Source organism: Coloeus monedula (assembly GCF_965178545.1).
Source record: "Coloeus monedula genome assembly, chromosome: 4".
Classification (NCBI taxonomy): domain Eukaryota; kingdom Metazoa; phylum Chordata; class Aves; order Passeriformes; family Corvidae; genus Coloeus; species Coloeus monedula.
In genome coordinates this window covers 49623392-49651000 of record NC_138784.1, presented here as the reverse complement: position 1 = coordinate 49651000, position 27609 = coordinate 49623392, and the positions used below count along the sequence as shown (strand labels likewise).

The following is a 27609-nucleotide window of genomic DNA, read 5'->3' as shown; positions in this document are numbered from 1 at the left end:
TTGTGTGAAGCTGTTTATAAAATAGGACTGAGTACCAAGCATTTCATAGAGTCCTAGTGGACTTGAACCTGGAGCTCCATTGGTGGTTCAGGGTGGAGAAGGTATCCACAACTCTGCTGTTGGAGAGGGATTACAAGGGTTTTCCCTTTTTACTCTTTGCAGGGCTAGTTAGATTCTCCAGCTAATACTATCATGTTAGTTATGTAAGATGAAGGATAAAATCCATGGCCTGCTGAAGTGAAGAACAAAACTTGAGCTGTTTTCAACAAGGTTGTTGTGGTGTTTTTTCAGCTCTGCCTTACAGTAGTTCAGACTGCTGGTTAGATAGGATTCAACCAGCTTCCCTTCTGGTTACTATGGAAAAAGATCAGATGTTCTTCTTCAGTAAAGATCCAAGCATTCTTGTTGCTCAGACACTTTCTTAATGGGCTGGGAAGGAACGACCAAGAGTGCCATCTGCTCCCACAGCTCCCACTCAGTTCTTTCAGACTGCCTCAAACCATTCTCAGTGCCCTCCTTTCTGAGGCTTCAAAATGAAGGAGAGTAGAAACATTTTAATTACTCCCAGGTAATCATAATGATTAGGGTGGGAACTGCATCCAAAACACAAAACAAGCTATTAAGAACAGAGGGGAGTGCATGTGATGTAAGTAGGTAGTTTTCACTATCAATATATAAGCTTATTTTTAAAAATTACCACAGAAATGTTAACAAGGAGTGAGAAAGAAAAAAATCCACTTGTTCTACTTCTCTGTGTTTTCAGCTTGGGTTTAAGTGTAAATTGTAATAGATTTATTCTGTAATAAAATAAGACAATAGCTTGGTTTCTCTCCTGGATTTGTGATTGTTAATATATTACTGTTAAAAAGGAGGTTTGAAATGTGAATACACAGTGTAACATCAGCTCTATATTTCTTATAATCAATACACTTAAAAACGTGCATTGGAAGAATCATTAACCACCAGATTTTCTTAACCACAAGTTTCTTTGTTAGCTAATATCTAAGTCCAGCAAATTTGATTTCTAATGAAATACAGTGGCAGGTGAGAGGGTTGGGAGAGTCTGAGCTCCCAAGTATTCTGAATGGTGCAGGCATTTATGAATATTAAGTTATAAAGAATGGGGTGCAGGTCACAAAAGATGATCTTTTTACTTAAGTCTAAGAAAATAGCTTGTGCTTACAGCCTTGCAGTGAGAATTCAGGCAATTTATTTGGGCTGTGTGCTTTTCCTCTGACTCCATAAATAGATAGCTGCCTTAGCAGCAGCAAATGCTACTCAGCCTGTAGTTTTAAAGTCACGTTGCTTAATTTAAATTAGCTCCCTCCCTCAAAAAAAAAAAAAAAGAAAACCCACCAAAAAAAAAGCAAGCCTCACAAACCTCGGGAATGATAACAGCTTCAAAGAGATGAAGTGACTTATCACATGATTGACCAGTAATTCTAAAATATTCATTTAGCAAAGTCCCTGACATAAAACTAGATCTTCCCTCCATTTTCTCTAATCTCATTAAAGGAAAAGAAGCTGTTTACACCACACTTATATGTTGCAGGTGGAAGCAAAGCTGATTGACAAACTGGACAGCCTAATGTCAGAAGGTAAAGGTGATGAAACGTACCGAGAACTCTTCAACAGTATGTGAGTAATATGTTTATCTTATAATTCCTTGAGTTCAATTGGTTGTATCAGATGCTAATGTCATTGTAGAGAAGTAATGCTTAAACCAGTTGTGATGCTCATTTTTTCTTTTTTTTTTTTTTTTTCCTTAAAATCTGAAGAATAAAACATTTCATGGTGCTGTATAGCATCTGTAAAGTCTGGCAGTACTTCCTGCATGCAGATATAATTGGGAAAGGCTAAATCTGTTATATCACAGAACATTCTCTACCTACTAATTTTAAAATCAGAAAAGCAAGAAATGCTTCCTAATTGCATAGGGTGCAGGTAGAGCTCAGATGGAGCATTTTGAAAACAAGGCATGACAATTCAACAAAAAGTGTTTAATAAGTGATTTTCTATTGCTACAAACTTGTACTCCTGTGAGTAATGTCACCTGTTGATTTATTGTTTGATGTAAGCAATTGTGTTTATTCTGGTAAGATTATTTCTTTTAGTTTTCTTTTATATATTACTGGCCAAGCTTTTAGTGTTTTTTCATAAGTGACATGTCACTTAAGTCTAGTAGGAAAAGCAAATGATAATGCTGAAGTCCCTAAAGTTGCCCATAAATTATTCCCTGACTGAAATAAATGATTGTCACAGAGTACAGGTACAAAATAAAGAACTAGACTCTGTCTCTGTTGTTTCTCAGAGCTCAATTCCACCAAAGTGAAAGATTTCACTTATTTCTGATGTGTTTATTTTAATAGGAAATGTACTGTTCCTCTTTAGGATTCCAAGCTGCTATGTTTTCTTCAGTATTACTAAATACGTGACTTTTTTTTCCTGTTTATATAGTTTCTTAATCATTCCTTTTTCTTTAAGTATTATTTTTGGCTCTCTTGTCTTTGGTTAAAGAACAAGATTCAGGTCTTGGTGTCTGAAAATAGCAAACACACAGTAATCTGTAATTGTACTGAGTTAAAAAAATAGAGTTCCTAAGTATTTATCATGTATAGAAGCAAAAGTGGGTAGAGAGATTAGGCAAAATAGTATGGAATTGAATTAATAATAGCAAATAGCAATTCAGTATGCTAAGGCAGAGCTTTCCTATAATTATTCATGATGTTTTCATAATCTGCATAAAGATAATAAAAGGTAAGATATTTTCAATATTTTAGTAATACAGTATTCTAACTGTAAAATTAAGTCATTAAAGGAAAAGCTCTAATTATAAAATGAAGCCTATGCACAATACATCAGTGTGTCTATCACTGAAATAACTTAAAATTCTATAAGAAAGCATACTGGTATCAAACAAAGTTCCTAATTTTTTTATAGTTTTGAGTTAGATTTCAGCTGGGGAATGTTAAACATTGTACAGTGAAAAATGTTGAGAGCCTTTTATAAATCTAAATGCCGAAGACATAGCCATGGTAATTTAAATTGCAAAATGTCTCACAGCATCAGGATACTTGTGGTTTCTGTCATGGTATAACAGAAGTAAAACTAAACTCTTTGGGAAATTTCAGAGTAACTGCTTGAGTTCACTCCCAGCTAACAAAAAAGGTAGTAGTTACAATTGGTTTTTACTTTAACTATATGCATTACCACCTCTCAAGAGGAGAGCCTGTAGAAGGTACTAATTCTAAAATGGAGGATGACATATTGTTCTAGCGTATGTGAAGAAAAATGATGAAAATCAGATGGACAGTTTAGGGAGTTGACTGCAAGAGACAGGGTCAGTTAGCCTGAGATTTTGGGGTTTCTTTATTTCTTCCATGGGTAACTTAAACTAAGCAATATTAGAGGATCTTTACACAGCAATATTAGGGTGTCTGTACACAGTGCAAGAAAGCAGACTTGTGTAGGCTGAAGTGGCAGAGATGCAGCAGGTGCCCAAAAACTGAAATAGTAATACAGTTTTGCAGCAAGCAGTGGTTTTCTAGTCTTTCATGAAAGCAAATGCTACAGTATTACCTGAACTTTCTGAAGATTAGGCGTGATTAATTTTGATAGGTATCACTGGGAGCCAGGGGCATGCACACATAACTTGGAATACAGCCTGGGAACTGCAGTGGGTGTGACACTTTCAGGTTTTGTCATGCTTTCTGTTTATTTTGTCTGAATTGGAAAACGAATTTAAATCTCTTAACTCCCACGTTAACTGCTTTTTTTTCCCAGATACAATCACTGCATCTTTCCTCTGAACATCTGTTTTCAAGGATAAATTATAAGCATCTCTGGAGATAGCTAAAATACTATGTGCTTAGAATTTACTGCCTACAATGGAATTATCTATGTCAAATAAAAAGACAGAAAGTAGGGGGAAGGTGACTGCTGTTTATTTTGAATCAATGTCTTTCTAGGGACTTGAATGTGACTATTCACTGATTAGCTCCTGATGTCATTTGAAGGACCTGCAGAGCATGAAGTAGTGAACATTTTGTTATTATGAGAAACTAGATGTTGCAATTGGTATCTATTGTGATTATGGTATGAAAGCTGTTCTGATCTACATTTACACTGTAATACTGCAGTTGAACTCCTAAGTTAATTAGCTCAGGGAAAAGAATGATTTCACTTTATTAAACAGTTGCTGGTTAAAATTAAATCCTCAGAAGCCAAGTTATATACTCAAGTAGCTCTTTCTTCTGAGTCTGATGGATGCTGCCAGTTTATTACTCCTGTAGCTGTATTTCAGTTTGGCCTAAGACAAGCCATTCCAGATTTGGAAGTTAGGTGGCCACATTACTGAAGCACAAAACCTGGACTAATGAGTCCTGCTGGAGGCCTGGCAGTGAGACTTCTCTTTGAAGAGATTGTAGCTGACGTTCAGCTGGGCAGGCATTTATTACTGAGTTCTTCCAGTTTCTGGGTGATTTCTCTAGCCATGAAGCTATTATATAAAAAGTGATGACTGCTACCTTTCCTATGCTGCCTTCAGTCATCTTAATTTCTTCCCCAAATGCATGACTGAATTCAGCACTGCCCAGACCATTAGACTCTGTCTCGAGTGAGTTTTTTGAGAGCCTTTATGACTCGTTCAGGGAACCTCTGGCTATAATGAGGTCTTTGTACTCCAAAACAGGCATCCAGATGTTTTAAGGCACCTCTAGGATTAGCTGCCTGTGAGCTAAAAGTCTGAATAAGTCTGAGCTTTAGGCATCCAAAATCCATTAACTAAATGACTCATCTAGCCTGATCATTGTTCTAAGCCTGGTGTTTGTCCCTGGAGAACTCTGGTGTTCTGGGTCACCATTTTCTTACTCTTGGGGTACCCAAGATTAAAAATAATTAACCCACCACCACCAAAAAAAACAAAGCAAACTATAATTGTTCGGGTGAGCCCAGGCGTTAGGCTATAGTAGCATGGATAGACAGAAACATTTTTATTGCTTCCTTACGTTGTTTAACCCCCTTAGTGCTTTGTACAATATAGCCAAGCATCTTGGCTATGCCTGGGATCTGTAAGAACAGGGATTCAATTCCACCTAGATTTAGCCAGGATACATTTGAGTAGCTTTTTCATTCTCAATGTTTGTTCTCTGCATTGTGTGGAAATGTGTGGTGGGAAGAGGGAGACATGCAACAGAAGGCAAGTCATAAATTTTTTAAACTGACTACATTGATGTCAGTTTGAATACATACTTTGAATGTATCTACTCAACCCATTATTAGAAATTGTATGTTTATAATGAACATGCTAGTGCAATTTTAAAGAAAATGCGTAAGTCAAATGCAGATAAGAACAATCTGTTTTGAAAGAGAAGTCAGACTTCTATTGTTTTTCTAGAGGAACTATAGGTAATTATTTTGTTGAATCTAGGTTGAAATGTTCCTTTTTAATATAGAGTTAAAAGGAAGTAGAAAGGAAAAATCACTACACTAATCAAGGTTTAATAATGTGACAGGCTGTACTCCTATTTCTTATAAGACAAAAATGCTTGTATTAGAAGGAACATAAGGGGTTCAAAAGCAAATTAAGGTAGCCTGTGTATTCTGTATGGAAAACAGAGATGCCAGCTTCGTGCTTCAGTGTTTTGTGGTTAATGATAGCCTCGTCATCTGCCTACTAGCAACGACAGATAGCCAGATAGTCTCTGATTGTGAGGGAAAGACATCTGATTGCCTCCTGAAGAGATGAGTTTAAGATGCATGCAAGGGTGCAGGATGAAGATCAGTATTTCCTCCTCACTTCCAGCAGAGCACAGCTACATTTAGGTCAAATTCGTTTGGAGAATTGCATCTGTGACATCCCTGAGTCTGTAAGGAGCAGAGCTGGAGTGTATAGCTGGTGCAGTTGGCATGTAGGAGTTCCTGAGTGCTCTTACATGTTTGAAATTTGGATGTAGGAGAGTGACTGAGCATGCTCAGGGTAGATGAAGGTCAGTGGAGCTGACAGCTTGCCCACTGCAGAAGGAAGGTTCAGAGATGCTATTAACAACTCTCTAAAGCCTCTAAGTATATGGATGTGGTAATTTTCAGAGGCTTCTAAATAAACCATAACTGAGTACATTTTCAGGGAGACTGCTAAAGTATCTCCATGGATGTGACATCCACCTAAGCTCCTTTACCAAAGCATAAAAGTAACACAGATCTGTTTATAAATATTTCCTTGCTCATTCTTATAGTGAAAATATGGGAAATTCATGCCTAAATGATTAATAAATAAATTGATAAGCAGTGAAAATCAGAGGCCTGTAGCAGAATTATACTAAGAATAATAATAAAGAAAATTATATTAAGTATAGTTTTACTGACAGCTCCACTTACATTACCATTTGGAAATCTTTCCACTTCAATGTGTAATCTGCATTTACATTGGTGTAAGAACTCAGCAAAACAGTTTTTAATAAAAGAATCTTATGGCACTTTAAGCTAATGGAATTGTACATGTGCATTGATAGTATGTTCTCAGAAAGAAATGTTAAGTGAAGAGAGGGAATCATGTTATTAAAATCCCTCCTCTATTCTTAAATTTCATGCATACTGAAGTATTAGAGAAGAGAGGTGAGAATGAAAAATTTGTTAAAAAAATTGAGACGGTATATTTGAGCTGATGAATATTCTTTTCTAGGAACACCTTTAAATTCTGCATTTTCTAACATATCAATGTGAAGTAAATATATAAATTTTATGGAAGAGGTGTGTTAAGTCTTTGGGATCTAAATATATTCTGAAAATTAGGTATTTCATATATTTTAATCTGACTCAGCTAATACAAAAATCGTTTGTTTTGTCAATGCTTCCTGGACTAGAATTCCACTTTTTGGTCCTTATCCTAGGTAAGACACTGTTTGCAAATTGTGCTTCTTGGGAGGGTGTTTGTAAAAGAAAATCTAACTATCAAAGATGTTGCTAAGGTATTAAGGTACTGGTAAAAGCAGAGAGGTTGTCATAGTAACAGTTAAAAATAAACAGTGAAATTTTTCTGGCTTTTTTTTCAGTCTGCTGAAGAAAATTGAGAGGGAAACATGGAGGGAAAGTGGCGTTTCATTAATTGCCACTGTGACTCGCCTCATGGAGAGGCTCCTGGACTACAGGTGAGTGATTATCACAATTTAGAAGTAGGGTGGTCACCTTTGAAATATTAGGAAACAAATACGGTTATCTTGCTCAAACAGTGACTGCACATGGATACATGGATACATCAGCTGTAAGTGCTCAGGATCTCTGACAGCAGCTGCTTAGTCATCAGGAAAATGCAACTGGCAGGATGAAAGCAACCAAATAGTCTCCCCATGGTGTAAAAATCCCATAGCGTGTATGAGTTTCCTGTCAGGGATTGTAGTAACTTCTGGCAGTGGGTTAGTGACTCAAGTCTGTCTGAAGACACAGAGCTCAGTACTAATCACCTGACAGTTGTTTTACACAATATGTAAAATTCTTATCACTGTGTCAATCATGCTTAGTTGTAGTGTCAGCTGGCACAGTAAGTATGTATACAAAGACATGATCTCTGGGTGAACACCTCACATCTGACTCTACCACACGATCAAAGGAGAGAGAAATGAGAGGCACGTACTCTCTTTCAGGAGTGCGAGACTAAAAGCAATTTTCCCAGTCAATTGTGAGCCTGTGTAGAGGCTTCAGATTTCAGCTTAGTCCTCCTTATTGCCTGTAGCACTTTACTAGAGCTCAAGTGTAAGGTTTTCTCTCTGATTCCATAGGGACACATGGTGAGACCTAGTACTCCACTTGCTATCATCACTGATAGTTTATAAGGAAAGCTATTTCATCAACAAAGAGACTGAACTCTTAATTTCTAGAAGGATGGCACTGCTGTTTTTCTTCAGGGATTTGTTGGATTACAACTTCTAGGACACCTAATCTTTCAAAACAGTGGTATTCTGTTAGTTATGAGAGTATTTGGGGCAATTGTTTAGCTCATGTATGCAAGAACGTTTTACAGTTATGTTAAATTTCTTTTAGTGACTACATGGTGATGTCTGCCTGTTATTCTTTTATTTCAGCATGGTTATACAGGCTATTTTTATCTGTGTTATAAAAAAGTTCATATAGTAATGACAAAGACAGAAAGAAAACATTGACTTTCTTGACAACTGAGGTGTTCAATGTACTACAAAAGGAGGCATGAAATCCCTTAGCCACTTAGGTCTGCTGTTCACCCAAATGCCATAATTTCAGTCAGCTTGCCAAATCAAATATGTCTGTTTTCTGAGGTGTGCCTCACTGTAAGAGGATAAACATCATTCCTTTTGACTTTACTTTCTGCTTTAGGGACTGCATGAAAATGGGAGAAGTGGATGGCAAAAAGATTGGCTGCACTGTTAGCCTTTTGGTTTGTATAACACTTTTTCTTTCCCTTTTTGATATCAGTTGTGCATTTTCTACTATGCAGATACACATTTGAATAGGAGATACTTTGCTTCTTGTTGCAATTTAAGTGGAATTTGACAGAATATACTATGCTTAGAATCACTGATTGTTTTTTTTCAGGCTGAGATTGATACAGTAGGGAGTTAGTCTTGGCATTTCATAGCTGGGTTCTGAGGTCTCCAGTACTGCTTTATTCAGTTTCTAGTCTCTTTCTACTGGATAAACTTCACCAAAGTACTTTCCAAGTTTAATTAGTCTCTGAGTTCATAGAAACAAACATGCCTTTCCTCCTCTCCCAAACCCAACAAAACTTATGTGTTTTTTCTTGTTTCTTTTATTCCCCAAAAACTGATGCAAATTGGTTCTTACAGCATGTAATATGGGATAGGAGATCTTGTAAATACTGCAGGCTGTTCTCTCCTCAGTAGAAGAGATAGAAATGCTGCTCAAGACCTCTTGTCATGTTATCATCATTACAACCAACCAACAGTGCTAAATCATAAGTATGAAAAAGATGGTATTTTTGTTTAAAAGATGCATTTTGATTCTAGGCCAGTTTCCACTGACAAGTGTGTTGACTTCTGTTAACCTTGGAAAGTTTCCATTTTCATGGTGGATCTTTTGAAAAGCTGTATTTTTAGCCAGAGGAAAAAAACAACCAAAATAAGCTGACTTGTAATTCTGCATTTTTGACGTCAGTGAAACAATTTGGTATCACTTCTAAGTAGCAGTTATACATAAGAGAACAAAGGATTTGTTCAGTAGGAAAACAGTGCTCTAAATAGGGATGATATTTACTATGAAGCCATAAAGCAGCTGGCTTGCTGTCAAAATATCTGGCATGATCTGAATTCTGTAAAGCACCTGGATTATTTTCATCCTTAAGGAGTTTTTAATCTATTATTAGCAAATCATCCAAGATTAGTACAAAAAGAAAATTAAAATATTTAAAAATCCCAAAACACCACATTACTTTTTAATGGGATTTTCAGTGACTCATACAGGCTAAGGTGGACTTCATATCCTAATAATCTTCAAAGAAATTTTTAATACACTTGCACAACAGAGAGACAATGAATGCTTAATTTTCTCAAATCAGTTTAAAAAATATTTTCTCTATAAATTTTTTATTTTTATGTTCTCATAGTGTTCCTCCCACCTTTTTCCTTGATAATAACTCAATTTAGGAAACAGTGGCACAGAATAAGAATACTGTACATTAGGAGAAAAACTGCTTAGAGTTCAAAATAGTGATTTAAACAATAGAACAGAAATTGTTAATTGCTAATGAGAACCAGTGCTTAGACTCTTTTAGCCTACAAATTTTTATTAACCAAAGCAGATTATCCTGAATGTTGAATATGTCTAGCAGGAGGACTTCAACTGCATGTCCATTGTGAATGTGGCAGTACTTGTGAACAGTGCTATAGGGTTGTGCTCCTCTCCCTGTAACTTTTTCATACATTGCTTCAGGGCTTTTAAATAGATAATGAATGTTTTGAACTAAGAATTATGATATTGCAGTCCATATTTTATCCATGTAACAACAAATAGCAGTTATATGTTCAGAAATCAAATCTATGAATGTATTTCTGGAGTATTATGTTTGAAGTTTTTTATTTGTAACCACTATCATGAATTTATTAACTACTGCATTTTATTACAAAATTCAATTTTATTTCAGAATTTTTACAAGACTGAACTGAACAAGGAAGAGATGTATATTCGCTATATTCATAAGCTCTATGACCTACATCTGAAAGCACAAAACTTCACAGGTAACTGAATACAAACTAGAAAAAGATATTTAGGTCTGTGGTTTGCAGTCTTTTGCAAACCTGTTACCTGTATCCTCAGTGCAGAACATACCAACCCAGGCAACAGCTGAGTTTCCTTGCCTAATTGATGTCTCTTAAAATATACTGCTTTTTTCAGCCCCACAGCTCTATTTTCTGAGCCATGTTGAAGGTAAATGACTTCTATTGATACACACAAGCAATAAATGTGTGATACAGTCATTTTTCACCCAAAAGGAGTAAAGTCTAGAGGAAGTTTTTATTATTTCATTTAGTGGTCTCTGAGCCTATACCCTTTCCTGTAATGCTTCTGGCTATCTGTTTGGTGATGTGTTTCTACACAGCTGTGTTTCCGAACCTCTTTTTTAGGTTAAAAACAAAAAAGGAAGACCCATATCACTTACTCATGATGAGGTAGAGACCCTAAAACCTGTGACAAGTATTGCTATTTCATGATGTCTTTCTAAAGCTTCACATACCACATTTGCAGTACTATTGTATGCTTTTCTGCTATCCATAAGAAAGATTGTTCACTTGGCATTTCCACAGTCCCTTTGCAGTTCACGGATTTAAATGTAGACTAGATAGTAGGATATGTTAAAGAGAGATTCTAATTTCCTCATGTGACCTGGCAATAGTGAGTCACAAGACTGTTTTGATTATCAGGAAGTCTCTCTGCCACAGCTGGCTTTTGTGCCAAGCTATTCATTTACATAATAGATCCTAGTAACTCTTTGAGCAGTCTTGAGTTCCTTTTATGCATTGAGTACTATTCTGTGTCCAGTTTACCTCCAACTGGGATATGAATGTAATTTTTTAAATTGTTTTGCCATCCATTTTGATTTTAAGCAGTATTTTGCTCAAAATTTATTTCCAGGACTTTGTTGTATTTCCTATATGTTTATTATCAATGTGTGTGATTCTTTGCATTCTTTGCTGTGGTAGATATCACCACTTTTTTTTTTAATTTTATTTTTTTAAATTTTTTAAATTTTTTTTTTGCTATGAGAGCCTTAAAGAAGAATTGTCTCACACTCATGATTAGAAAACAGACTTGTGTAGTCCATTGCCTTGCCTTATTAGAGACAACACAGACTTTTGTAAATCAGCTGATCTAGAGAACTTGGGATTAGGAAAAAATTTTGATACTTCAGCAGCATTCCTTTATGTTGCAGCATTAGTTTGCTAACTGCATAGTTTCATCCTAGGGATGAAATTATTTTTCTCTCCTTTCCATAGTATGATTTACTGGATTGTTTCTAAAAATGCTCTGTTTAAAAAATAGTCCTTTTTATACAAAACATTACTTCAAAGCTTTCTTCACACAGCACTCAGTTACAGCTGTAAATATACCTCTCTTGAAACTGAATCACATAAATGCACTGATTCCTTGTGTCCCCTAAGTCACCTGAGAACTGTAATGAGACTGTCTTTTTACCTATCCACCTTAGAAATGTCTCGTGTTTTGAATATTTCCTGTGTAAATTGGATTTGTCACATCATAAGTCAACCCTGTTTATCTCTCCTTAGTGCTTTGGTGCAAGTCAGTAGTTACAGACCTCTCCCTGAGGTACCAGGACTTTATTAGTTATTTTTATGTTGGCCACTGCCAGACATAGGATGCTGGGTAGAGGAACCCTTCAGACTTTTAATCCAGTATGGTCGTTCTTATTTTAGAAACCTTCAGTATAAACTTACTAAAATTTTAAAAAGCCAACATTTTTATGGCAGATGAAATTTTGTTAAAGTGAAGGACTTAGATGCTGAGTTTAGAAAGGAAAGGTCAAGATGAGCTGTCCTGAACATGTACTTATGTTCTGCTATCTTTTGCTTCCTTGTGATTTTGAATGATTTGTTATTATCAACTCCAAGGATTTTTAAAATTAGTATATAGATGTGCTTCATGTCTTGAGTACAAAAATGTAGCTTGAAACTATCACAAAGGTGGTTACCTGTCAAGCAGCCTGAGAGCTGTGTGATGACAGAATTAAGGCTGTCTGTGCAACTCAAGCTGGTCTCCCTTGTACAGCTGTATCACAGCACAGCATCAGTTTGCACCATGCTTAGCATTTTACAACACTGGGATTCAAAACGCTCTCTCCCACAAATATCTGCTGCAGTGATGTTTTTTGATCCACAGGTTCTTAGTTGGACGTGTAGAGGAACACTACTGCTAGAAAAAATACTGTAGTATTTGGCTTAAGTTGCCTGTCTTATGGGAACTCATATGGCAGAGGCAGAAGTAGGATATGGTTGTCTGGGGCAAACTTAGCTTAGCACAAAAAGTGCTTTAGTACTTTATTGTTATTTTTTTGCCTTATGTACAATCTATAAAACCTGCAATAAAATAAGTCCAGTAGGGAACTTCTTTCTCCAATGCAGTATGTCTCCAGAACATGGCCCATCTTTGAACTGACTCACTCATGCAAAGTGGTCCTGTGAGTGGAAATATAAACAGTGAATACTAACTTGGAATTCAATAATACCTATGCTCAATTGTATTGAATTGAATTGTCATAGACAGTAGTAATTCTGGTGTTTTGTAATTCGCCAAAATCTGACTTTCCAATGAAAAGATTAATTTAATATTATTTTAGTGTACTGTTTCTGAGGAATTCCTGAAATCAAAGTAAAAACAATAATAATTTTTATATTCCCAGATAATTTCTACCAACCGTGATGTAAAGATTACTACACAGCTCTCTGACTAGAGAGCAACAACAGGTTTGATTCCTGGAAAACAAAAAACTAAATAAAATTTTAAAAATTGAAAAGAGAAGAATATTGCAATATTCTAAATTGCTTGTTATGGGCAGCTGGTAAGGCTCAGCTATCAGGGATTTATTTCTCTATGGAAGGAGTGGATTCTATTAAGCACACATCTGCCTCCCTGTTTTCTTCCCAGCCCTGATCTCTTTTGGACTGTGTCCACAGTCTTGGCTTCTTTCCTCTTTCACTATTGATGTTCCTCATCCTCCAGTCCTTGTTCCTTTGTTCAAACAGCAGTGTCATTGAGAGTTTCTCCTTAGCAGCAGGGAAGACTGGGGCTAAGCAGATAATGGCTACTTAATTTCTGTCTCCTTCATATTGTCAGACTCCAGGAGAACTGTCCCAGTGACTCCACTTTATATAGTGTGTGAAAATTTTAAGCTGAATTTATTATTCCAAATAATAAACCCAAACCAAAACCAGCACTACCATCTGCCTAACACTCAAAAAAGGTGCATCTCAAGAAAAGCATTCACATCTCTGTGTACTTTGTTTGTCTATTTGTTTGGTGTTGGTAAGAGCCATGCTGTAATTTGTCTTGCAGAGGCTGCCTACACACTCCTGCTGTACGATGAGCTGCTGGAGTGGTCTGATCGGCCGCTCAGGGAATTTCTCAGCTACCCCATGCAAACGGAGTGGCAACGTAAGGAGTGTCTCCATCTGACCATCATTCAAAACTTTGACAGGGGAAAGGTAAAATAGTCCTGTTTTACTGAGTGGATCTGGGAAGGGTAGTTAATTCATTTTAGGATATTAGTGCCAGGGTCGCAGTCTTTTCTTATTTTTCAGGGGAAGTGTTTGTCCTTGCCTGATTAAGCAGTTACTTAGCAATGCAGTAGGTTTCTTCTAATCCCGTGGCTGTATCCTAGAAATCCCCCACTTACATATGAGAATAATTTTCACTTGTGTAGCAGTTGGCTTTGTAACTGTCAAAGCACTTTATAAAAGGTGATATAATTTCTCCCCATTTTAAAGGTGGTGAAAATGAGCCTTATAAAGCTAATGAAGCATGTATAATTATCCTGTAGTCTAAACTTTTCTATACACTTAGTGCTGATTTGTCCTGCTGACAAACAAGCAATGCATTACAATTCTGTGTAGCTAGTGTAAAATCCATGTAAGCCTAATCAATGTAATCAAATGAATGTTGATTATCATGTTTTTCAAACAATTCTGTAATTATATTATAGAGTTTAGCTTACCTGGTGCAATGAAGTATTTTCCAACCTACTAAAATTAAGGAAGATGTATTAAGAATGCAATTTTTAAATGTAAAAATCATACTGTGTTGAATCTATCTCATGTAGTGTCAGAAGAGTTGTCCATCACTCTTGCAATGACTTATATTTTGTGCATAGTCCAAAAAGAATAATTTATTAAATAAATCTCTAAATATATTTTTAATTCTTCAAAGAATTCATCAGTATTACTCAGAAACTATCAGTATGCTTAGTGGACAGTTTGTTCAAATATTTTCAGTTGCAAGAAGTTTGACTTGTATAGGTAGAACAGACCACAAATAAATCACAAATTGTCAAATAGGTGCTTTGAATTACTGAACATCTTTTACTTGCTTGCAGTGTTGGGAAAATGGCATTATCTTATGCAGGAAAATTGCAGAACAGTATGAGAGCTACTATGACTACAGAAACCTCAGCAAGATGAGGGTAATGTACTTGAATACTTTTCATCAATCAGGAATCCAAAAGCTTTTTAATTTTGGTTATAAAATAATACTTAGAAAATTGAATTTACCACAGATTAGTCCTTAGGTTTGGTTTGCAAATCTTGTTTTTTACCCCGAGGGGTTTTTTTCTACAATAAGGATTATAGAAAAGGAGTGCAAGCTTTTTAAAGAAAAATGAGAAAATCCTATCTTCGTAGAATGGTTTGGGTTGGAAGCCTTAAGGATCATCTAGTTCCAGCCCCCCTGCTAGACACCTTCCACTAGACCATGTTGCTTTATTTTATTATAAAATTAATGTTCTTCCAATATTTGTACAGCATCCTTTTTGTGTGCATGCTTATGCATAAAAATAATACTACAAATTCACTTTCATTAGTTTCCTACAGTTTATCCAGGGAATGTGCTCTGTGCAGTCCTTCACTAGGAGCAGCAGCAGCATCTCTTCTCAGTTGTAATTGCAAGCAAAGAGCTTGCCACAAGCAATGTACACCTTAACTTTTTTTCTTTAATTTACTGCTTAAAAATATGGTCTGTTTAATATTATATAGTAAAAATTTTTCTTGGTACAGTCTTCCTGTTGTTTCTTTCATTTTAGAACTCTAAGCACTGTTTCTCATTCTTTCAGATAGTGCATTTTAAAGATTATTCAGTCTTCCCTTTTCTTATCTGCTTCTGATGGATTCAGTATTGTATTGCAGCTTCCCTTTAAAATTTCCTGTACATGTAGGACGCTTGCTGCTAGGACTGAGTGAAGTCCCCTTAATCCAGAGCTGCTTAACAACATTATGCAAAATTCTCAACACAGAGCTATGTGGCAGGACTCCCTGTTATCTGCTTATTCCATATATATTTAGATATGTCAATGGCAGAATCCTATAAGCAAAAGCAAACTGACTATCATGTGAATAAAATGATTAGTTTATGCATGTTTAATTAATTTTACTGAATGTGTTTTGTGTTTGAAATATCCTTTTACTGTATCTGTGCCACCAATGTTAATCCAAAAAGGGAGATGTGGGGATTTCTCATAGCAGTATAATTAGGCAGCTGTTGATAACATATGCATATTAAATAACTGTCTGCGTTACCTAAAATAAGGCTAAGACTGTGTTTGGTTTTTTCCCACAGTATTAAGAACTTTGCTGAAAATATCATCAGAAAAAGGGGACTTTGGCATTAAGATCCCTTTGTGTCAGTGTTTTGAGTGAAATAAAAACCAGATGTATTGACCAAAAATTATGCTAATTGCTATTGTGACATTTTAAAGGAACTCGTGTTTGATGCTTAAATCACTGGAATCTGGTATGGTTTGGACAAAACTGTCTTGAATATGGAAATTAGACTTTGATGATTTAACTGACCACATTACTGCCATGTGTTTGGATGAGTAGCAGGTTACTGGGTCATATATTTCAAACTGTCTTTCTATTTTACCCCCTTAATACAGGTACTTCATCTTTTAAAGGATTTCTTTTTTTAATCTTGGAAACTTTCAGATCCCTAAGAGGTATAATTACTTAATTTGATGCATTCAGAAACTTCTGGATGTCCTAGCTGTTGCTCAGAGATATATTGCAATACCGGTATCCCAGACCTGAAAGACACTCCTTTTTGTGATATCTTATGGTAAAAATACACTTCCAAAAAAGACTAATTGCATTTCTTCTCAATCTCACGCAGATGATGGAAGCATCTTTGTATGATAAAATTATGGATCAACAGCGTTTGGAGCCAGAATTTTTCAGAGTTGGTTTCTATGGGAAAAAGTTCCCATTCTTCTTGAGGGTAAGTGAAATGAAAATAAACAGAATGTAGTACTACTGACATTCATAATCACTTTCACTGTGTTAAAATTTGTTCATACCATATACAAATTCTTATCCTGTGAGAAATTCTTTACCCTCATGTTTCATGGTTAAGAAAAGGTCCTGACTAATGAAAAGACAAATGCTAGGCTTCTAAGTAAGAGAGTCCTACATAAACATAATATTCATGCTTATGTTGGAAACCATGCACCTATACTGTTCCACAGACCAGTGGTTCATGGTAGTTTGTTTCCTTTATCCTGTTCTGTTTCTGCTGGTGGGCGCTCAGAGAAAGACTGTCAGAAGTAGTATCCATTGGTGGTGGGATCATCAGCAATTTAGCACTTAAGCAATTGCATTCCCAAGTTCCTATTTTTTTTTAATGACTTAGAAATTCCACATGCTGAATTTCATTTATTATTAATGTACTAAAACTGACAAATAATAAAGTTATTACTCTTGATCATTAATCTGGAAATCTGAAGTTTCCAGAGTGCCCTTGAAAATGTTAGTGGTGTTTACACTGTTCCCCTCTTCCACAGTCTGCAGTAGTTTAGCTGCATTGACTGTCACCTTCGGAAGAGGAGAGAATCCATCTTACTCATGGAGCAGCTGCAATCATAATCCAAGCTTCTCTTCCTGTGGTAATTGAAATAAGTGATGAAGGAACCTCCTCCATATGGTGGAGGCCTAAAAAGCCTGCTCTGTCTTTGCCTTAGTGGTGGGGAAAATGACAATTTCTAACTGGTAAATGTAGCATGAAACTCTCCCCTTTAAAAGTGCTCAAAAAGAGTCTGATGGGAAGATAGTTCTTGATATTACCTAATAGTCATCTGAATATAACTTCTGTATAAACCAATTTAAAAATATTAATCAGAAAGAATTTAATGTTTAGATTGCTAAACAGCAACTGATGGAGTAAAAGCAGTGGAAGAAGCTGCACAGTAGTGCAGTACTTTCAAACCTTAGGTCTTTTACTGCTTATGCATCTTCTTATGCAGTTTTCAAGTTAAACATACACAGCACAGATTTATGCTTGCGACACCAACAAGGACAAACTTAATACATTTGATTTAATTTTTTTATGACAAAGCAGTTTGTAAGTCTGGCTGTGTTTGCTGTAGAAGGAATGAAGACTAAACTTCATAATAAAGCTTTCACATTTTAATTTGTAGTTGAACAATAATACTGTTACAGTCGGGGGTTTTTTTGTAGCAATTCCCATGAAAGTCTTGGCTCTCAGAATTCAATGCCAGGAGCATTCTTTTACTTTGTGTCGTAAAAACTGGCTGATTTTAATTTTCCAGGCTGGTAATTGATAAACATTTAGAGGATAAGGCAAATTGAATGCCTTCTGCACTTTTATTATGCAATGTTTTTACAGAATTGTATAACATTAGAGCAAAGTTTCTTAGTTCCTCATGGAATCGGCTTCCAGCCCATTTCATTGTCTTAACTGTTTGTGGGTTGTATTTCTGTTACATATTTTATACAGTCTGATATATCATGTTAATTGCATACTTTGATCCACTAAGAACAATTTCTCCCTTCAGATTTTATTAAACTTTGAAGTGTAATTATTCCATTTTTCCAGACTTTTGAATAAAACAGAACTTATATGATAAAATTTCCTTCTTCTGATTTCCTTCTTCTAACTTATATGATAAAATTTCCTTCTGTTCTTCCTATATTCCTTATTTTTATTCTTGCCTTGTTTCTTATTTCTTCCTTCTTAAAATGATGCAAAAGTTGCCTGGAAAATCTATATTTAAGAGCGTGTGTTTGGATCCCAATTATTTTCATGTAACTTGCTCTTGCTTTTTGTTTTCTTATTCCACTCAGAATAAGGAATTTGTTTGCCGAGGACATGACTATGAAAGGCTGGAGGCCTTCCAGCAGCGAATGTTGAATGAGTTCCCACATGCCATTGCTATGCAACATGCTAATCAGCCAGATGAGACCATCTTTCAGGCAGAAGCACAGTGTATCCACATAATCACAAAGCCATACTGTGCACTTACATCTTCTATGCTTTTAAAAAATGTAGGTACACCTATAGCCAATTTCAATCACATGGTGCCTCCGCTGAAATAAATGGTAGGTGAGAATTCCCCTGCATTTTGTCCCAGTTCACTCTATTGTGTTTGGAAGGTCTTTGTGTAATTTTGGTTCTATTTAAAAATTCCTTAATGTGTTATTGACATCATTTCTTTAGCTAAAAGTACCTACAGAACTATCACCACTGTGATAATGGTGTAGCAGTTCAAGTTACAGTAATTTAACTTCTTACAATACAACATTATGTTAGCATGGCATAACATATTGTATGTGTAAGAATATATTTAATTAAATTTAAATTTTACTTGATGTACTATTCCATGTAAGTAGCTGTATTTCAAAAAGAAAGATGAAATTTTCAACAAAACAGTACAAAGAAATCTCAAATGACCAAAAAATCTCTCTGGTTCCCTTCCCAAACCAATATTAGTATAGAAGCATTTCAACATATGCACTTTCTAAAGAATTTTTCTTCAGTAATGCTTCAGGAGTCAATATACTTTGCTAATTTGAATAAAGTGGGATAGCCTTAACTCTTTACATATAGATTTGCAGATTTATGCAGTGACACCAATTCCAGAAAACCAGGAAGTTTTGCAGAGAGATGGCATTCCTGATAATATCAAGAGCTTTTACAAAGTAAATCACATCTGGCGATTCCGATATGACAGGCCATTTCACAAAGGGACCAAGGACAAGGAAAATGAATTCAAGGTAAAGTATCATGCCCTTTCCTGATCTACTGGACCTGTGGATTTGTTTGTAATATCAACAACAGCTGCCTTGTTGAAACATCATCTGTATGTGCATTATTTAACTGAGTGTGGTATAACATTCTGTGGAGGAGACAGTATCTCAGGTTTGACTATTTCACTTCTTATTTTAATAAAATAATATCAAAAATATATGGGGGATGCAAAGGTCTTGCTGTATATGTGACTAGGAGTGAAAAAATTAATTTGTTTTTTTGCACCTGTGACATATACAAGGCAGAACTGGAGAGAGCAGAGTAGTTCTCTGAAAAGTTTCTTGGGCAGATGGGAAGACATTGTTAAGTAGGTAATCTGGGAAAGCAATAGTTCCTTCCCTAATAGGTAAATCCCTTCTGTTCCTCCTAATAAAATATGTCACAATCTTTTGGTGTAATTTTAATTCTGACCCACTAAAAATACGTCCTGATGCAGAATATATTCTGGTATTCAGACACAAAAAAAAGTTATCCCATAATAATTTTCTTATAAATTTAGAAGAAAGAACTATAAGGGTAATTAATTAACTAATTTGATGCACTATTGTCCTCTGATTTAAGTTTAGGCTTTGTTTTAACTATACAGATTATAAATATATTTTGTGTAAGCACAATCCTGTGTGTTGATTTGTCATTTCACAAACCTCTTGCACAAAGTGTTTACCAGTAGTACATTTGAGTGTCCCATCAGCTATGCATTCTGGAATCTCAGGTAGGGCATCACAGAGGGGAGCTGATCATGGTCTGTGATCTGTAAGTTGTTCTGTTTCTGAACTCTTGTTCTTCTCAGATGTTAGTTCAGAAAAGAAATATTAAAATACCAATTCAGTTGTGAGTCACTTTTGGAGATTTGGGGACAACATATAATAAATTTTAGGAGTGAAGAATCAGCAGAAATTACTGCTTAGTACTAAGACCTAGATAGTAAGGAGAAAAGTGAGTGTCATTGGCTTATGGAATAGACATTTCAGTAGGAAATTGGATGTTAGTACTTTTTTTTTAATGTATACTGTTACTTTAATGAAGGCATTCATAAAGAAAACTGGTAATAATTAAGGAAGATATAAAATCAAATAGGGAAATAAATTGGTTTTATATGTTTTAGAGTTTATGGGTAGAGAGAACCACACTGATCTTGGTGCAGAGTTTACCTGGAATATCTCGTTGGTTTGAAGTAGAAAAGCGTGAAGTGGTGAGTATGAGACTCATGTCAGTACGTATTGTGGGTTGGTTTACTTCCTTAATCATAAGTCATTCAATGGACTGCTTTAAGATTTATTACACATATGTAATTTCTTTGACCAAGGTCTCAACGTGGCTACAACAAAATTATTTACAAAGTATACTGAGTTGTCTGATTCTCTTGTCTTGAAAAGCATTATTAAGAACCACCCTTAGGATTCATTTAAACAGTTGAGGAAAAAGAAGTTGAGAACAATAATGGGCAGCATTTAATGTTAGAAAATTACTTCCTTAAAACTCAGCACCATGTAACATTTAATACTTAGAATATCTATAGCTTAATGTATCCTTCAGTGTCCTGGAAAAGTAAACATTCTCCAAGTTCCTGTACTATAATAAATGCCATGAGCTACTGAACAGAACCTGTAGGAATAGGGTCTAATGTACCAGTCTGTTATTGACACATTGTAATTTCTTCTCCTTGCTTGTTCTATTTCTTGAAAAATCCTCAAATAGATTCCAGATATATTTGGAGGAGTGCTCCTCCCATAAAGATCTCTAAATAATTGGTCAGTTGCTGAGCCCTGGAGTGTAACATCTACAACTATTTTCCTTCTTGTCAAAGCCAGTCTTCGAATAGTCCCATTAAATATAAAGATACCATAGTACAACTGATTTTCTCTAAAACTCTGTTGTGTTTTTCTTTTATAATAGCAGGAAAATGTCATGTGTTCACCATCTTGACATTCTCCTGTAGAAAACCAAAAGTGGAGTTCAGTAAAAATCAAAAAATTGTATGTGACATGAGAAATTTTGTTAGTTGACTCCTGCTGAGTCCTTACTAGGTTAATATGACCACTAATATGAAGACCTTCATTTTACTATCATGTTACCATTATAGTCACCATTTCCAAAAGTAAACGGTAACATTTTGTCCAGGGCATGTATGAGGTCATGACTGGGATTTGTGCTTGTATGTTTTGGTAAATTTGAGCAGCTGCAGGCCTGTACTCTCCCCATTGCTCAGTTCACACTACCTGTGAAGGCACTTCCCCACCCTCGAGAGATGAGAGGCACATCCTGCTCAAGGCTGCCTTTGACTATAACTTGATCACCATTTTAGCTCAAAGCTTACATCCGACTTCCTGATCTGTAAAGTCTTCTTGTTGACTTCACTTTGGGTGGGGAATATAACTCACCCATACTTAAGCTCTGCTCTGTACCCTTAAACTGGTGAAGCTCCCCAACCCCAAGCCCATTGTAGGTAAAGTTATCAATGACAGTTTAATCCTGAATTCCAAGAGTTCCACCACTGGCCAAAAGTATGTGAATGTTTTGCAGCAAGGGCTGTGACTGTTATTTATTTTGATCATTAATTACATGATAAAATCAAATCTCTTCCCCAGGTGAGAAGTATTTTCTCTGTCCCAGGACTCTAGGATATAGAATAATATTTGTTTTATTTTAAGAAATCAAAAATTACCTGCAATATATTTCTTCTTTCAACTGAAGATTTAAGTTGTTTGCAATGTTTCTCACTCCTCTTTCAGGTGGAAATGAGTCCTCTTGAGAATGCTATTGAAGTCTTAGAAAATAAGAACCAGCAGTTAAGAACACTGATTAGTCAGTGTCAAACTCGACAGATGCAGAACATTAACCCTCTCACAATGTGTCTAAATGGGGTCATTGATGCAGCAGTTAATGGTGGAGTTGCTAGATACCAAGAGGTAAGCAATTTACTTGCTGTTTATTAAAAATCCGATTTCTTTCCCTGTACAGATGTAGCTCCTCTTTATGAATTAAGGATAGAAAATGCTGTATGAATAATAGTTATAATTATACCTATATTGCAGCTTTGGGTTAGGTAATGTTAAAGATGTGGTTTATTGAAATAACCATTTTGCTGCACACAGTACCATAAACTTACTCCAGTGATGACTCAATTCACAGTTACCCTGCATTCTTCAGTGTTTTGTTTGGAGATTTTCAATTAAATGGTTAATTGTAAGTAAATTATTATAATACATTGCCTATTCTAGGACAGGAGCTACTTCTGGCCAACAAGCGAATTTATTTGTTTGTGATGATATTCTAGTATTTATTTATATATATACATATATATACATAAATTCTCAACAAGAAGTTCATTATCTTGAAGAATCATAATTTTCTAGATCATTCTTGTATCTCTTTTCCAAGTTTTTAAGAAAAGCTATTTTGGGGGGAGGGGGGAAGGGGATTTAAAAAAATAAATACAATTTAGAAATGTCTAACACTGGATTTGTTTCCAACAGTTGTTCCTCATTATTACAAGTTTTGAATCACCGGAGAACCTTAAATGTTTGGGATACTGTATTTGCATAAAATTCTGTGGAATTTTGAAACTGAAGTAAAAAGAAAGGTTTTTTTTAACTTTGTAGCCCAACTTGATCTTCTTCTTTCTCCTAATAGTCTTAGAAATACTTGAGTCTGCTGGTTTTTCCTTTGAAAATGTCGAGTTGAATAACATTCTGTCCACTGGTCTCAAAGGCTGAGAGATTCAGTGTTTGCTCAACAGTATTAAATTTGATAAAACTGCATCTTAATTAAACTACAAGAAATTGAGTCCAGCATAGTATTAGAATCTGTCTTCAAAACTGCAATGGTATGAAAACTATGAGACTGAAGCAAAGCAGTAACATTTTTGATGTTTCCTAACTGCCTTTAAACAGCAACTAAACTGTTTAGCATAGTGAAGCACCATGAGGGGAGTCCCTGGAGAAATTCAGTCATGTCAGAACTATGTCTGGTTTGAATTAGCAGTATCAGAGCTAGCTCTGTGTCTCTGCACAGCTTCCATTCTTCACAAGCATATCAAAGGTTCTAGCTTGATCCTTATTGTTGTCCTTGGCTGTAATTCTTGATCTCCTAGACAGTGTTCGTGTTTTGATTCCCTTCTGCCTCTGTCCATCGCTACACTAAAATAGGACTTTTCAGCAATTTTGTTTTGTATACATCTAAACTGTTAGCAATAATTGTGAGGCTTTTTTTTCTTCCATTTCACTCTAATTCTCTTTGCATGTCCATTCTGCAGGCTTTTTATGTCTCGCCAGTTTTGCCAGTTCTTATCTTCTACCTTTCTTGTTATCCCATTCTCTGTGAATGCTTTTCCCTGTTTCACTTGCTTTTCCCTTCTGCCCTATACGAAGCTCAAAGTTCAGTCATTCTTGGAGCATTTGGTCTTGAGGTGAGAGTGACCATGTCTTTACCAATATCTTCCTTCCCTTTTGGCAGCTTCCAAGTTTTAAGAAGTGTACTTTGACCATTTGCTGCCTTCTTGATTCTGTCTTCCTTCTTCCCCCTTCTTCCTCTTGAAATTTTTTCCTGTATTTTTTTCTCTTCTGATGGGGAAAAAGCAGCTATCTCTAATTATTCAGCACCTTGGTATTACAGATGTTAAAGCTATCCATTCACTAGTTTCTGTACAGGAACAGATTCCAGGAAAATTTAAATAAGTAATAGTTATTATGTAGCACCTTTATGTATGCTAAAAAAATGGCTGTAGACTGAACCACTGATTTTTAAAAAAAACTTTCTAAACACTATTGGAAAACATGAAGAGTTGTTTTTGTGCCCACTAACACCTCTTAACTGCAATTTGTACTATAACTTACATTTCCTCTCAAATGTGCTATAAGAGTAGAGGCCTTTTCATGATTAATTATTGCAAGCCATTGGTTCCAAAAATGTTACTGGATTTAGCCAAATTCTAATAAGTATTTGTGAATTTGTTTGAAGTTAGATTATTACTCTAATAATCTAATCATGTCTATAACTCACATATCTATATCTAATTATAGATCTGTATAAAACCAAAACCACTAGGACACCACCTGCTTGATATTGGAAAACATTTAGCTTGTAGCTGAGGGGAAAAAACCCATCAGCTGGCAGAATTTTGGAGTTTGGGATTTTAGCAAGTATCAGAGGACTCCTTTTAACAATTTAAAAATGACTTCTTATAATTTACTTATCTGTAGGGGAAGGACCATGTGAAATAAATGTATTGTCAAGAATTGTTGTAAACTCAATATAATCCCCTTGCAGGGGAGAATAGTTGCTAAATTAAGAAAGATGCAGTCTTGAACAGACGAGGGGAGTGCTATGTCCAGAGCATTGCTGGTTGGTAAAATGACTGGGGTATTATAACTGGTGCAATTTGAGCATTGGAGATGGACTGGAAAGTCATGTAAGCTCATTAACACAGCTGGATGTTGGCCAGATGCTCCTGAAGTGTGAAGTGTATCTTCTTGACATCATTGTCACTGTGAGTTCTTCAAAATATTATTTATATTAGGAGAGGGTAAGAAGATAATGTCACAGCTTCAATGCCCATAATAGCATATGATTCCATCTTGACACTGTTGCCAAGACGTCTTGACACTTAAGGAGTAATGAAGGGCCTAGAATGAAGAGAAGAAAAGCAAACTCTTTGTAATTACTTGAAACTTCTATGTCACAATACTGGGGAAGAGACACTTAGTTCATGTGACCTGTGTTTGGTTTCAACTCTGATTTGCAGGCTTCAGATTTTGCTTCAGGATCTGTCATAGATATTGAACAACTCATAAATTCCGTATGAGAGTGGCCACATATTTTTGCCTATAGTCTCCACCAATGACTGTATGATTCATTACTTATTTAACATGTATTACCCATTATTGCAGTTGAAAGGAACTTTGAAAACATTGGAAAATATTATCTAGAGACTTGTTTTGCAAAAGTGGTGTGTTCTTACTTGCTTTGTTTTACTTTGTAATTTTATTCTGTTTAGGCATTCTTTGTCAAAGAATACATCTTGAACCATCCAGAGGATGGAGAGAAGATCACACGCTTGAGAGAACTGATGCTTGAGCAGGTAAAATGGGGAAAAGAATGAAAAGGTGGCCTGCTCAGCTGTTCTAGCTAAAAATGTCTCCAAATAAAATAAAAAATATTGGAGGTTAATAATTGCCCTGTGGTCTTCAGTGTTTTCTGAATTAGATTCCAAGTAGCGAGTAACTTTCTATACAAGCAGGTTTCTGGGCCATGTTAATATATTTTCCCCTAGTCTTTCCATCATCACCTTAATCACTTCAAACTATTTTGTGTAAAATACAGGTTGAGTGAGTGTGAGTATTATTTTTACACAAAGTCACTACTACAGAATAAACATTATTTCATTGAAACATTTGATGGCTTCAGCATATATTTGTACTCTACCAATGTTACAGAAAAATATTTTCACTACAAGGTTTGCCATAAGAGCAAAACACCATTCAAAATCCTCTTGCAATGAATGATATCTAGTAGTAATTGCCAAAGTAGGTAGACAGTAAAGTAAATACAAAGTGATATATTAAACAGATGAGTATGCTATGCATTATATATTTTGCATTATTTCGCCATTCATTTATAAGACAATGACCTATCAGCCTCAAATACGAGGTGTTTCCATTTGAAAATACTGAATTTTTTTTAAAATCCAAGATTTACTAATATTTCAGCTTTTTTAAGTGGCATTTATCTATTTTTGTTCTATGTGGCATGTTGAAGTTTCAAATTTTATTGCCAGTTTGGAATAAAAAGGGTCACAGTATTGCAATTTGGCAAGATGGAAATTCCATTTTTCATCAGCATTGTGGTATCTTTTGCTCAGATCAGCCGAGTGACAGGTCCTCAGACAGTATAAATCAGAAGAGATTCACTGAGCTCACTTTAATTTCACTGAGACAATGTATCGTAATTGACATTACAATGTTATTTTTTCAAGCTGCAGTTAATCTCACCAATCTTTACAATGTAAAACAGGAGTTAATAACTTCCTGTACTGAAAATGTGGGTTCCAAGTAATAGCAGCTTAACCCTCTCTGGCACCCACAGCTGATTTAACGCAGAGCATTTGGAAGGGCTGGGATGGCTGCGTGTGTGAATGGATCTGCTGCAGTCCTGACCCGAGGTCAGGGATGCTGAGCAGCTGCGTGCCTGCTCTAAGGCTATGTGAAAACATCAGCCAGGAGCTCTCATCCAAAGATATTACAGCACACTGTAGCTATTTTGTTTTTAAATTTATCTGATTCCTCATGTAACCAATTCAATATTTTGAATGCATGTGATCAAATTTGAGCAAGATTAAAGTTTGAGCACTGTGATTCTGAAGCTTGTCATGCCTTGTGTCAAGAGTATACATTAAGCCACCACTAACGGATGTCTCTGGGGAGTTAAAATAGGATAGGGGATCATGGACTTCATTGCAAATATATTACAGAGTCTCTGGTGGATGTGACCATTGCTGTTGTTTCATGCTTTTTACAGCCGTTCTTATAAAAAAAGGCTTTTATTTAGAATGCTCCTTCATAAAGTTGCCGTTTAGTCAGAGTTTTGACTATGTCATCCATAGTGTTTTTTAGTATTACAGTTGAATTTGCATAGGTGAAACCTTTGGGAAAGTTGAATGGGAAGAGGCATTACATGCTCTTGTGTGTTACTGCTTTTGGTCCTAGGCCTTGTTTGGTTACAGGTCTTCCAGAGATTTAGACAGGTATTTTTAAGGCAATGTGCATTTTGTTGGATTTTTTTTTTAATTAGTGATGAGAGCTTAAAAAGAAAATGGATCAAAAATATTTTTTCCCTTTCTGCAGGCCCAAATTCTAGAATTTGGCTTGGCGGTGCATGAGAAGGTGGTGCCACAGGACATGAGGCCGTTGCACAAAAAGCTGGTGGATCAGTTCTTTGTGATGAAGTCAAGCCTGGGAATACAGGTACGTGAGCAGGTGCATGGGTAGACCAGGAGACTGTTCGGCTGTGTTAAGGGTTGGTTCATTTTCCCAAGCAACAAACAGTGACATCTTCTGGTTGTTTGTCCCCATTACAGCTTCTAGCCTTCTTGTAAAAAAAAAAAGCAAAGAGAAACATAAACTTCCCATACCACGCAAAGAAAAGTAGTCACATTTTACTAATAGTCACATTTTACTATCATTAGTGAAAAGTTAAAATATTTTTCATATTAATGATGAAGCTGATTCAAAGTGCCAATATAACTACATTTATATGTAGTTATCTACATATCTGTATCTTACAAAATGTTTAATGATATTATGTTCA

At 35.7% G+C, this 27609-nt stretch overlaps 1 protein-coding gene across 2 annotated transcripts in view; it reads left to right on the top strand.

Annotated features, from left to right (window-relative positions):
* DOCK4 (dedicator of cytokinesis 4) overlaps positions 1-27609 on the top strand; it is a gene marked incomplete at its 5' end in the record, with an annotated part of 227452 nt that overhangs the window by 187519 nt on the left and 12324 nt on the right. Inside the window, 14 exons of one of the 2 annotated variants that reach the window (XM_082279721.1) lie at positions 1553-1638; positions 6861-6887; positions 7050-7145; positions 8344-8404; positions 10127-10220; positions 13552-13700; positions 14588-14674; positions 16375-16479; positions 18342-18483; positions 19105-19271; positions 20411-20497; positions 22038-22214; positions 25301-25384; positions 27147-27266. In XM_082279721.1, coding sequence (XP_082135847.1) covers positions 1553-1638; positions 6861-6887; positions 7050-7145; positions 8344-8404; positions 10127-10220; positions 13552-13700; positions 14588-14674; positions 16375-16479; positions 18342-18483; positions 19105-19271; positions 20411-20497; positions 22038-22214; positions 25301-25384; positions 27147-27266 — 1482 coding nt within the window. The remainder of the gene's footprint in view (positions 1-1552; positions 1639-6860; positions 6888-7049; positions 7146-8343; positions 8405-10126; positions 10221-13551; positions 13701-14587; positions 14675-16374; positions 16480-18341; positions 18484-19104; positions 19272-20410; positions 20498-22037; positions 22215-25300; positions 25385-27146; positions 27267-27609) is intronic. The other variant, XM_082279720.1, reaches the window with a different exon arrangement.